Below are 14104 nucleotides of genomic sequence, written 5' to 3'. Positions count from 1 at the left end.
CATTTAACTGTTTAATTCTTTTTTTTTTCTTTAAGTAGACTCCACGTCTAGTGTGGGCTTGAACATGGGGCTTGAACTCACCACCCTCAGATGAAGGCCTGAGCTGAGATCAAGAGTCCGACCTTAACCAACTGAGTCCTCCATGTACCCCTTAACTGTTTAATTCTTCTTATGTTGTTTTCTCTTGGATTCCATGTCACTGCACTCTCATGGTTTTCTTTCTACTTCTCTGTGGGTTCCTTCTCAGTCTTCTTGGCAGTCTCATCCCCTGCTGGATGGCCACAGTATCTTGGAGAACCTTAAGACTCCATTCTTAGAATAACACACATGAATAATTATGTGATATTCTAATTCTCCCATAGTTTATATCCTTCAGAATGATTGTCAGCATAGGAAAAATGATAGGTAGATGCAAGATAGAAAGGATTAAATAAAAACCTTGTAGTCTTGAATTGGAATTTGAAATATCAATATGTACTCAGTGCATGTTAAAAGCATTTTCCCCTTGGGACGCCTGGGTGGTGCAGTTGGTTAAGCATCCATCCGTCTCTTGGTTTTGACTCAAGTCATGGTCTCAGGGCCGTGAGATTGAGCCTTGCATTGGACTCCATGCTTGTCACGGAGTCGGCTTAAGACTCTCTGCTCTGCCCCTCTTCGATCTCTCTCTATCAAATAAATAAATCTTAAAAAACAAAACATTTCCCCCCTACTCTTTCTACTTGAATGGCCTAGGAACAGTGACTAACCCACAATGAGTACCCAGATTGTAGCTTGGAAAAACATTTCTCATTCAGAAAACCAAAGCTCCTTGGAGAAATGGCTGATTCTGGGTCCTGGGAGAAACGGTATAAGAAGAGCTTGGAACATCCTGCCATATAGCAGATAGCAAGAAGTCACCAAAGAGTATTATGACTGAATCCCAGGGATTCAGGAGCCAGTTTGAATTGGCCTTTTCATTTGCCAAAGATGGGACAATTTGAACATCAGTAAAGATAATAGCTGCAATGTATTGAAACCAATTAATACATTTGGTCCATGAGTTTATAGGTGATGCTAAGAAAAAAGAACTAATTTCTCTTAGAAGATTATAATGCACCAACTGCTTATTTTGAAAACTGGAAAATAATGGAAAAGAAAGCATTTATTCCTGTCTCTGATATAATGGCTCACTGGCTAAGCAAATAGTAGATGAGGAAAAGTACTCTTCATAGAGATACTCCAGCTATTAAATAAAGAGGACTGATGGAATATTACCTTTTGGCAACCCTTAATGGAGCTAATGGGTTTAGGCATTGATCACCATCCCCTGACTGCACAAAGAACAACAACCAGACATTTTCTTCCTGGTAGAAGGACACGGTACCATTTATGAAATGATCTTGCCGAAAAGCCCTCAAACCTAAACATGACCAAAGCTCTAGATCCACCTCTCAATGTATAGAAAACACAAAGGAATGTGTTAAATGTCACTACAGGGATGCAATCAATAAATTCTAGCTTCTAGAAAAATTACACAAAAACAGTCCCATTTCTTCAACAAATATATTGCAAAGGTAGAAGATGAAAAGACTTGCCCACAGTCAACTAAGTATCTCTTTGTCCCATAGCTTCTGCATACCTCTCTCACAACACATTATTGTGAAGTGTTCTGTTTATAGGCATTTCTGTCTCAGACTGTATGTTCCTCAAGACCAACAAATGGCCTCTTAATCTTCCTTTATTTCCCTTGCATGTAACATGGTACCTGATGTTTGGTGCAGAGTCAATAAATATTTCTTGTGCAAATTTTATTTGATGACTTCAGTGGTTAGTCAGTCATAGTCATCTTTGCTCCTTGGTTCTTTTGATTAGGAAACTGACAAGTCATAACATTTCCATATTTGCCTTTTTCACTTTTGACTATTTGGACTACAACTGACTCTTTCAGTGACTTTTATTTTTTTTATTTTTTATTTTTTTAAGATTTTATTTATCCATTTGAGAGAGAGAGAGTGAGAGAGAGCATGAGAGGGGAGAGGGTCAGAGGGAGAAGCAGATTTCCTGCCGAGCAGGAAGCCCGATGTGGGACTCGATCCTGGGACTCCAGGATCATGACCTGAGCCGAAGGCAGTCGCTTAACCAACTGAGCCACCCAGGCACCCTTTCAGTGACTTTTAGATTGTACACTTATTGTTACACATACCTGTCCTCTCCCATAGAAATTACTTTATTGTTCTATCTAATTTTATTTTTTATTTTTATTTTTTTTAAATTTTTATTTGACAGAGAGAGAGACAGAGAGAGGGAACACAAGCAGAAGGGGAGGGAGAGGGAGAAGCAGGCTTCCTGCCAAGCAGGGAGCCCGATGCGGGGCTCGATCCCAGGACCCTGGGATCATGACCTGAGCCGAAGGCAGAAGCTTAACGACTGAACCACCCAGGTGCCCCTGTTTTATCTAATTTTAAAGGTCATGTGTTCTCACTGTAAAAAAATTCAAACAAAATAGAAAAGTATAAAAAAGAACTAGAGCCTTCACTGTTAACCAGGAATAACCTTTTATCCCTTTCTTTCTCTCCTCCCTTTCTTCTTTCTCTGCCACCCCCCCCAACTTTCCTCTTGTTGGATTGACCCATCCGTCATTATGTAATGACCTTCTTTGTCTCTTATTATAGTCTTTATGTTATAGTCTGTTTTGTCTGATATAACTACCCCAGCTTTTTTTTGGTTTCATTTGCATGGAGTATCTTTTTCCATTTCTTCACTTTCAGTCTGTGTGTTTCCTTATATCCAAAGTGAGTCTCTTGTAGTCAGCATGTAGATATGTCTTGTTTTTTTTTTTTTAACCCATTCAGCCATTCTATGTTTTGACTGGAGAATTTAGTCCATTTACATTTAAAGTAAGTATTGATAAGTATTTACTTATTGCCTTTTTGTTAATTGTTTTCCATTTGTTTTGTATTTTGTCTCTGTTCCTTTCTTTTCTTACTCCTTTCCTTTGTTGTTTGATGACTTTAATAGTATGCTTAGGTTTCTTTATTTTTTGTGTATCCACTATAGGTTTTTGCTTTGTGGTTACCTTGAGGCTTGCACATAACAACATGTATCTAGAACAATGTTTTTTTTTTTTTTTTAAGATTTTATTTATTTATTTGACAGAGACAGCGAGAGAGGGAACACAAGCAGGGGAGTGGGAGAGGGAGAAGCAGGCTCCCCACAGAGCAGGGAGCCCGATGTGGGGCTTGATCCCAGGACCCTGAGATCGTGACCCAAGCCGAAGGCAGCCGCTTAACCGACTGAGCCACCCAGGCGCCCTAGAACAATGTATTTTAAGTTAATAACAACTTAAGTTTGATCCAGTTTTAAGGTTCTTCATTTTTACTCCCCTCTCCCATGTTTTATGTTTTTGATGTCGTATTTTACATCTTTTTATCTTGTGTATTCCTTAATTAAGTATTATAGTTATTTTTACTACTTTTGTCTTTTAACCTTCATACTAGTTTTATAACTGATTAATCTGCTACTTTTAGTATATATTTACTTTACCAGTAAGATTTATTCGTTCACATTTTCTTGTTACAAATTAGCACCTTTTCTTTTCAGCTTAAAGAACTCCCTTTAATAGTTCTTGTTAGGCCAGTTTAGTGATGATAAGCTCCTTTAGCTTTTGCTTGTCTGGAAAACTCTGACTCTACTTTACTTCTTTTTTAAAGATTTTATTTATTTATTTGACACAGAGAGAAAGAGACAGATAGAGAGGAAACACCAGCAGGGGGAGCGGGAGAGGGAGAAGCGGGCTCCTGGCTGAGCAGGGAGCCCGATGCGGGGCTCGATCCCAGGACCCTGGGATCATGACCCGAGCCGAAGGCAAACGCTTAACGACTGAGCCACCCAGGCGCCCCTACTTTACTTCTGAATGATAACTTTTTTGGGTAGAGTGTCCTTGGATGAAAGTTTTTTCTTTCAGTACTTTGAATGTATCTTGCCACTGTCTTCTGGCCTGCAAAGTTTCTGAACAGTCTGCTGATAGTCTTATTGGGGTTCCCTTGTGTGTAACAAGTTGTTTTTCTCTTCCTGCTTTTAGGATTCTCTCCTTCTTTTTAACTGTTAACATTTTAATTATAATGTGGCTTGGTGCAAGTCTTTTTGTCTTTACCTTTTTTGGAACTCTCTGGGCTTTCTGGGTCTGGATGACTGTTCTCTTCCCAAGGTTAGGGAAATTTTCAGCTATTTATTTCTTCACAAGTTTCCATAAGTAGCACATGCCGCTATACCTCCTGCTGCGGAACCTGCTTTTTTTCTTCAACATGCTAGGCATCTCTTTCTGCATCAGCAAACATTGCTGCACATTGTCATTTTGCAGACTCCATAGTATTTCTTCTTACTAATATATATTAATTTAATTACCTAGAACTGTGCTGATGAACATTATACTTCTTCACAATTATTTGTAATTAATCTCTATTACAAAAAATGTTGTAGTGAATTTTTTTAACACATCCATTTGTAGATGTGTGTAGTTATCTCCTCAGACTAGAGGCAGGTTTCTTAGATCAAAGATTGTGTTCATGTAGAATTTCTATATTGCCCTGCCATGTTCCAGAAAATTTTGACCTCCGTTTTCATTGCTTCAGCAGTTGTTTAGCAGGGCTTTATTATACTTGAAGTCTTGTTCATCAGCTCTCAGCACTAGTCTTCAGTAAGTAACTCTCATTCTCTTTTTTCTCTTTTTTTAGCCCTCTCTTTTGGTGTCTTTTCTTGAATTATTTATCTTCTCTGTGGTGGCAGCAGTGACTGTTAAAGTTGTGTAAGATGCAAGATCATGAACTGGACATGAAATAAATGCAGTCTAATATGTGATTATCTTATAGCAACTACCAAATACTGTTACACCTAGCATATTGCTATATGTGTTTTTAAACAAACATTGTGGAATGTTATACCTCTCAAATCCTTGATCATATTTATATAAAAGTTTCATCTATAAATGTCAACTTTATATCTGCTTGGAGGAACTAACATAATACATTATTAACTTTAAAAAAAAAGTATTTATTTTAGAGAGAGAGAGAGAGCACATGTGGTGGGGGGGAGGGGCAGAGGGAGAGAGAGAAAGAGAGAATCTCAAGCGGACTCCCTACTGAGTGCAGAGGCAGGGCTTTATCCCATGACCCTGACATCATGACCTGAGCCAAAAATTGAGAGTTGGCCACTTAACCGACTGAGCTACCCAGGCGTCCCCGCTAATAACTTTGTTTTTGTTTTGTTTTTTTTAAACAGTTTTATTTATTTGTCAGAGAGAGGGAGAGAGAGAGAGGCAGGCAGAGAGAGAAGCAGGCTCCCCACTGAACAAGGAGCCCTATGTGGGGGTCGCTCCCAGGACCCTGGGATCCTGACCTGAACCAAAGGCAGACACTTAACCAACTGAGCCACCCAGGTGCCCCCAGTATTAACTTCTTAATAATGTTTTAGTCCATACTCATTTATTTCCCAGAATCCTCTTGTAGACGAAAGAACTTGTGTTTTTAGGTCTGACTGATGTATATTCTGACTTCAGCTTTGCTGCTTACCTAGTTGTATGTGAACCTCACTTAAGTTTTCTGGGCTTCAGTTCATCTGCAAAATTGGGGTATATTTGATTGCTGTCTTTGAATGATTGCTCTAAGAATCAAAACATTGGGTGTGAAAATAGTATAGTGGCTAGCAAATATTAATAATTCAGTACTTGTTCCGTCCTTTTCTTTTGTGGCATGCAGTAATACATACTGTTTTTAGATATATATTCACTATCATGTATACTATTGCCTTCACAGAAATCTTCTCTACATATACCCTCAGAGTCTCAATTTTGCCAATCGTCAAGGTTCTGCAAGAAATATAACAGTTAAAGTACAGTTCATGTATGGGGAGGATCCAAGCAATGCCATGCCGGTAAGAAATGTTCTTTACTTTTCCTGTTCTTCATATATGGTTCAAATAAACTTTCTTTTTTACTTAGTTGGCAGCTCTAAATTGGAAATTAATATTATCTTGTAAACCAAGTTTCTAACTGCATTACTTCCTGTATAGATAGTACAAGTTTACTTGAATTCTTTTTTAAAAGTTTTTATTTAAATTCCAGTTAGTTAATACACAGTGTAATATTAGTTTCAAGTGTACAATATAGTGATTCAATACTTCCATCTTAAAGTCTTAATTATTGAGGGGTTGGTATATGCTAGTCACTCCCAGAGATACAAAGATGAATAAGACTTGTAACCTAGAGGATATGAGATAAACACATAAAATTCTGAAATAGTGACTTACAAAAGAGGATCAGAACAGAATCACCTAGGGTACTCTAACGAAGCACAGATATATATATTTTTTTCTATTCTTGTCGTCTGTGATTCTGATGCTTCTCCTTTAGAATGAAAGGCCAGGTAAGGGAGGTGTAAGTTGATGCGTAGTATATGAGGTTGTGGTATAGGATGGAAATGTTCCCCACACGATTCTAATATGTATGATTTTTCCCATGTTTGTTAAGAAATCCTGATAATAGTGCACATTACACTTACCTAGGGAGCTTTTAAAAATACCAGTGCTCAGACTGAATCTTACTCCAATTAAATTATAGTGTCTGGGGGTGGGAACTAATCATGTATCAGTATTTTTAAATCTTCCCAAGGAATTACGTTTTGCAGCCAATACTGAGAACCGAGGTATTTGCTAAGTGTTAGAAGATTGCTATAGGGATTCAAAGGCATAGATGTATACTAGTAGGAGAGAGTGTCTTGCCGAGGTAATAAACAGGTATCACCTGGGGGAGGTATATCTGAACTAAAACCAAAGGTGTTTAAAATGTAAATGGCATTGGGTCTTAGACAGTGGAGGAAAGAAAGCAGCTCTCTCAAGTTGGAGAATGTCCTTCAACAGTGTTAAAACGGTGGGTTGCCAGTGAGCCAGAGCAATGTAAGATAAGTCAGAAATGCTAGATTGAGGCCAGACTGGGGAGATTCTTGATTGCCCAGATTGTCATTTAGGATTTGGGGAACATTAATGCACATTCTGTGAAATATAATGTAAGTTCCATGAAAGTAGATTTTAGGCCCAACTAAACTTAGTAACATATGGAGTAGGAGCACAACTGTCACTGTAGATGTTCAACTTCTGAGAACCCTAGTGGAATGAAAATGAGCTTAAGAATAGGTGCATTGTTAACAGAGTTTTATTTTAGCCTTCTGTGTCAGTCATTAAATCAAGTTCTGATTTTCTACTTACTAGGAAAGCTGTATATTTTCTCTTTTCCTATTGTCCCCGTTTCATCCGCATTTATAGATCTTGACAGGAACAAGTACAAATTATTCATCTTTGTAATCTTCTATGGCAGCTGCCTCAGATCTTTGCATATAATACCTGCTGAATAAATATTTATTGGTAAATGTAGAATTTATTTTTGAGGTTTGGAATTAGCATTTCATGTTCTTTATTAGTTTTTTATTTCTGCTGAAGGAATGAATGTACTATCACAGTTGATGAAAAGATACTGGATTGTGAAAATGGGTGCTTTGTTATGTGAATTGCCATATGGATTTGAGCTAATGACAAATGCAGTATACATAAGATAATCTGTTGTTATTGTTTGCCTAACAAACTCTTCCTTGTCTTAGCATACATATGGCCTCCTCTGCAGAATTCCAGCTGCATCCAGCCACATTGGCAGTTAGACCACTCCCTCTTTAGGTGCTACTATGCATAGCATCTTCTCATTTCTTTTATGGGCCTTATCACCTTAAGATTATATGTTTATTTCTTCATCTTGTCTACTAGATTGTGAGCTCCTTGAGGGCAGGGACCATGTCATGATTGTAACCTGATGCTTGTCATAGTGCTTGGCACTGAAATGATCCTCAGTCTGTGTCGATGAATGGTTAAAAATACCTGTCAAATGGTCAAAAAAGGGAACACTTCCCACTTTTTATCATTCATGTTTTGAAAATAAATGTGTTACTTTGTGAAAAATGATAGTTTCTCAGGAGGAAAAAAGGTACTGCAATCCTTTCGCTTGTGTGTTATTAATCATATGAAAATATAATGCTTTTATGTTTATCCTAGTGGCTGGTTGAAAGTATAGAAACATAGACACATTGTCCTGGCTTAATTTTTTAAAAAATAAGGACTACTCAAATGGATCCTAAGATAATTTTTTGATCATATATTGATATGATAAAAGCATAAACTTCACGTTCTGTTATTGGAACAACATTTTATAAAAACATGGTAATGTATTCTTAGCAAATTGATGAAATTAGACTTATCTATGAGAGTCATAATTATTACACCTTTACACACCTTCAAAATAAAAGGATCTGCTTGAACTGTTACAAAAAGAAACACAAATATCTGTTAATATGTTCTTTTTATTTACGGATGGTACCAATTAATCCCTTTGTGTAAGATACAAAGTTTGAGTTATTTTACCAGTTGTGTTGATGGAAGTGTGATGACATGTCCATGTACTTATTTCTGCATATGTAGAGATGGCTGGCCAGACGTAAGAGCTTAACTTATGGCTAGATAACATTGCAAGCCTAACTGTCTCACATAGGAATTGTAAGCCATTTATCTAATCAGCTGCCCTAATTAACTGTAATGTTGCTATTAGAACTCAAGAGGCAGATATACATACAAGACTGAATTATTTTACCTCTAACCCTTCTCCAATAGTATTGTACTTTTTTTTTGTTGTGGTGGATTTTTTTTTTTAACACACCCGAAAGAATTTAAGAATGGCACTCTTCCTTCTTTATAGAGTAGTTTATAAGAAATACTGGAAGCAAAAGATACATAGCTTGACCTAAAGTAGGATTTTTAAATACCATTTATAAATAATTTATATTTGACTTACAGAATGATTACTGTTTTAGTAGAGAAGCCACCAATTTGTATAGTAGATATATACTACCATTCTAAGACCATATTTCTTACATAAATTCCAAACGATATGCTACATCCAGATTTTAAAATGAATTGTTCACCTTCTTTAAGAAACAGAAAATATAATGGGTAGAAACTTTTCAAATGTTTGAATGTCAGATGGGTCTATAGTTGAAAAGAAATTTACAACTAAGCAATTGAATTTATTAATGAGCGTCAGTAGGCACATTGTTCTTCATTGGGCTGATTTTGCCCATTGTTCTCCAGTAGTTATTAAATCAGACAAATTCTTACATAGATATGAACATCCAGCATTTATTACAACAAAGTTTCAACATGCTGTTATTTGTTACAGGTAATCTTTGGTAAATCTAGCTGTTCAGAATTTTCAAAGGAAGCCTATACAGCCGTAGTATATCATAACAGGTACTGAATTCAAATATTTCTTTCAAAGTTACTCACTTCTCAGTGGCATTGTTAGCACTCACGTTAGTGTGTTTACCAAATGCTTTGCTGCACTGAATGTGCAAATTCAAGACAGCTGACATCAGAGTTATAATTTTCAACCTGTAGATGCATATTTTTCATAGACATCAAATATAAGACTTTATACACAAAATATCTTTCATATCAAATTCTCTGACCCTTTCATTTTTATTATACTGTTATTGATTATCATTGTGGCCTCTGGTCCTTTGGACTTGCTCTGTTATTTTCCCCTCGACACTTTGTAGTTTTACTTAACTCTTTACTAAGCTTACAGCCATTAGTCAGTTAAATTGGTAGTATTCTCAAAATCTAATAATCCTTTGACTTAGGACCCTTCCAATTTACTTCTTTCGGAAATTTTTAACTTTGGATAACTTTTCATCTCTACTTTCTTTTCTTTTTATTTTGATTATTGAATGCTGTTGGAGAAAAATCACAAAATTCTACCAATCAAGATGATCACAAATTGACGTCATTTTATCCATATGATTGGGCTGCAGAAATTCATTTTACTTTATTTCATCTTCTTTTCGGCCCCACCACTCTTTGGTAATCTTGCCATCGCTTTTTTATCCTCTGTCATTTGGCAAGACATATTTTAAGCCTTTCTCCTCCTTTCTCTAGCTCCTACTTCTTCTCTGTTTGCCTTACTCTTAGCATTCCTACTTTATTAAGTGGATTGAGACCATCCAACTTGAGAACCATCCATTTGTGTACTCTTTACCTCTGATGATCTCTGCACGGGTCTGCCTTTCCTTCTGGTTCAGGGGCAGTCGGGGCGCACACCTGGCTCAGAGTGAGTCTTTCCCCTCTGCTTTCCTCCAGTCTGATCCTTGCTCTTTCACTCCGTCACTTAAGCCTTCTCTTATCCCATCAGTCCCTGCTTCACTGGCTCCGTCTCTTACTGTCAAAAAAAAGCTTGTTTCTTGTACTTAAAAAACAAAACAAAGGTCTCTCTTCAGTGTTGTTGTGTAGCACAGTTTTTCCTTGCCCTCCTTAAGACTTTATTCTTTCTCACCCTTACTTAACGACCCTCTTTGTTTCCTCCCATTTCTGTGGACAGTTTTTTGTCTGTAATAATTGCTCTAATTTTTCTTTCTTTCCTTTTTTTTTTTTTGAGTATAGATATTCCATACAAAACAGTAAGGTTTCACCCATAACCTTCTTTTTCTATACTTTACTCTCCGTAAATAATCTTATATGTATTTCTCAGAGTTACAGTCAGCGAAAATGCTACTACTTTTATCTTTATGTGGATTGTTCCCAACTCTTATTTTCAGTCATAACCTTCTTTGTGAGATGCAGACATATATTTTTTAGTGGCCTATTGGGCATGTTCAAGGTGCCCTGCTGCCTTCTCAATATCCATGTGTTTATCCTTGATTGTCTTCTGGACCCTATCTCTGTCTGACTCTTTATTTTTATTAATGTACCACAATTTTTCCAGTTCCTTTGATTCAAAATCTAAAACATCCTTGCTGTCCTTCTTCTTTTCTCTAATATCCAGTCATCTTTTACATCTTGATAATTTTCTTTTTGCCTGATTATCAAACATATCCTGTGCTCTTCTGTTTCTGGGCCTTTCTTGGATCTCTTTTTCTATTATAATACCAATTCCCTCTACTGATTGAACTCCTATTCATTCTTTAAGGCCTGTATCATATAGTCTTCCTAAACACAATTCCCTGATCCAAAACTTGAAATAATCTGTTCAACTCTCTTCTTGAAGCACTTAACCTTATATGCTCTATACCAGGGGTCGGCCAACTTTTTCTGCAAAGGGCCCAGTAGGTTTGTTTTAGGGCTTGTGGGCCATATGGTCTCTGTTGCAATTACTCAGCCCTGCTGTTATAGTGCAAAAACAGCCATAGACAATAAGTAAAGTTGCAAATGAATGGGCATGGCTGTCTTCCAATAAAATTTTATTTGTGGACACTGAAATTTGAATTTCATGTAATATTTCAAGTGAAATGTTATTCTTTTTATTTTTTTTAAGGACTTCTAAAAATCATTCTTATTTTGTAGGCTATACAAAACCAGGCAGTGGACTAGATTTGGCCTATGGGCCATAGTTTGCCAACCCCTGCTTTATAGCATTGCTATGGATATATGTGTGTCTTATTTGTATTTCTACTAAATTATATATTTTTGAGGGTAATTATTTTTTCATGTTTATCTATAAAACCACCACAAAAATAACACAATACTTAGCATAAAGGTGAACAATTAAAAGTACTTGTTGATGAATAACTAGTAGATGCTTAATTTTCCATAAAAGCCTTCACATAGTATGATTTCAGAAAAGAAATGAACTAAAACATTCAGTACCAGGAAAGATACTGATAAAGAAGGTAGTAATTTCTTAAAGTATCTCAATTTGTAGATATATCTTTATTTTTGTTGCTGTCAGCATTAGTAGAATTAAAATGACAACACTGTCTAACATTGTCAGTAAATTCAACTTTCTAATAATTCAGTAGTGATTAGTACGATCAATAATAAGATGCATAGCATCTTTTATTCACCAAAATCATCAAATTCTCAAATGGCTAGCATTAATTATCTTTCTTGTAGGTATTAAAAGCCTCATCTACCTAATATTTCTGTAATCAAATCTACAGTTGTTAGTGTTGTTGAGGCTTATTTGAAATGTAAGGATATTAGACTTAATAGCATCAGAGTTTTTTCTAATTTGTGGAACAGAATTCACTTTTAATTAGTTGGAGCCGTATGGTTTGGATGCATTTTAATTGAATATAATTCTAAGAGATACTAACTGAATATGAAAGGTTGGGATGCTAAGGTTCTATCCATTTTAAGTCTATATCATAAATAGCAGCAATACTTTTCTATAAAAATGCTCCTAGGGACCACTCTCAGTGAATACTGAGGTGAAATGCCATTGGTTTGATCAAACATGATATTGGTTATATTCTTATAGTGTCTGGGAGCACTTCTAAACTGGGACAAATGCAATTTGTAGGTGTTCCCTGATTTTTTTTCTTTTCTTTCTGTTTTTTTCTTCTCTTTTCTGAGCTGTCAATACATTATGTTTTGTTAACATCTATTTCTTTAGCAATGGAATAATTGATATAAAATATTTCCATAGAGGGCCCAACTTGATACTAAGTTGTCTAGAGATACTTGTTTTTTTTCTTTTTTACAAAAAGATAATACATATTAATCTTTAACATGAAGCTGCACTCCTATAATAGAAAAATATTTTTTTATGGTATGGTTTTAAAATATCTATTTATAAAAAACTCCTATTATTTTTTGTATGTAATATGTATCAGAATATAGAAAGCCTTGCATAGTCTGCTCTTTTATATAATTTCCAATCTAATGAAGATCTCGGCATTAAGGTGGTGATTATTAATGAATTTTAAAATAGTAGGATTACCCAGCCCATTAATAAAAATGGGATGAGAAATTTCAGAACAGAGTCAGCTCCCTTAACTGGAAATAGGAGTTAGTTACTTAAAGTTTGGGAATAGAGAAGAATATTTTGTACTAGAAGAAAAATTAAGTATGAATCTTGAAATTAATTTAAAAATTACTCAAATATACCAATGCAATAATTACTTATTTTGAACAAATTACTGACTATTGATCTGTTTTGTTTTGTTTTTTTTGTATGAAGGTCTCCTGATTTTCATGAAGAAATCAAGGTTAAACTCCCTGCTACTTTAACTGACCATCATCATTTGCTTTTTACTTTTTATCATGTTAGTTGTCAACAAAAACAAAATACTCCTCTTGAAACTCCTGTTGGATATACAGTAAGTATTTTTTGTTTAATATTTAGCTGTTCTATCTTAAAAATACTGTAATTACAGTATCTGAGATGAAGTTGGTGTTCATTATTACTTGAGTATTCCTTATCTGATTCCCCATAAGGGTTAAGAAAAGTCATCATAATAAGAAAATACTCATTACTGTAATTAACTAATGTAATTAATTACCTAACATGTGTGAACACTTAGGTGTTGGTCCTGATTATCATGTGTTTACCCAACAATACAGTATAAATACATTAATTTTAATGGTTCTTCAGAAGAGAATGGTTTCAATGTAAAATGATTAAAAGAGACCCTTGGCTATTAAAACTCTTTTGGCTTTAATTAAAAGCAATTAAAACTCTTGAGTATTTTTTGAAAATCATTATGATTGAATTGCAAAGGTAAACCTAAGGGGAAGGATATGGTGTCATGATGTGCTATCACAACTTTGTCAGAAAAATCATGCTGCTACCCAAAAGAGAAAAATCAACATTTGACTTTTTTTTGTCTCTTGCAGTTTATGAAATGAATTTTGCTAAACGTAACAAAATAAATTTATGTTCATGCTTTTTAGTTTTGTTGTCAGCATTGACGTTTAATCAAACCTTTCCCTATATACATTGACACTGTTACCCCCATTTAAAATGGATCCACTTGGTGGCCTTTTTCTTCTACTCCAGCCTTTTCTGGGGTAATAAGGACCATCTATAGATTTAAATATTGCATGGCTAGTTAGTAATAATAATGTTTTGGGGATCCTCCTTAATAAAATATTGTCAGGGGAGCTTTTCTTTAGAGGAATCATGAAACCTATTATTATTACTTAATCAAATCCCCTTGGTGTTTGGTGATGTGAGACAAATTTGGCTCATACCAAGTTCTTAAAACAGATTTGCCAAGTAATTACTTTTGTAACAAACATATTAAACTTAATATTGTTT

General features: G+C 35.4%; 1 protein-coding gene across 1 annotated transcript in view; it reads left to right on the top strand.

Annotated features, from left to right (window-relative positions):
* The window catches only part of DOCK7 (dedicator of cytokinesis 7), a 217678-nt gene that overhangs the window by 106561 nt on the left and 97013 nt on the right, over window positions 1-14104 (top strand). The window contains exons 15-17 of the mRNA XM_044914530.1: window positions 5790-5907; window positions 9248-9318; window positions 13025-13163. Of these exons, the coding sequence (XP_044770465.1) occupies window positions 5790-5907; window positions 9248-9318; window positions 13025-13163 (328 nt within the window). The remainder of the gene's footprint in view (window positions 1-5789; window positions 5908-9247; window positions 9319-13024; window positions 13164-14104) is intronic.

Source organism: Neomonachus schauinslandi, chromosome 4 (assembly GCF_002201575.2).
Source record: "Neomonachus schauinslandi chromosome 4, ASM220157v2, whole genome shotgun sequence".
Classification (NCBI taxonomy): domain Eukaryota; kingdom Metazoa; phylum Chordata; class Mammalia; order Carnivora; family Phocidae; genus Neomonachus; species Neomonachus schauinslandi.
Note: the sequence above shows the minus strand (reverse complement) of the source record. Positions and strands in the feature narration are given on the sequence as shown.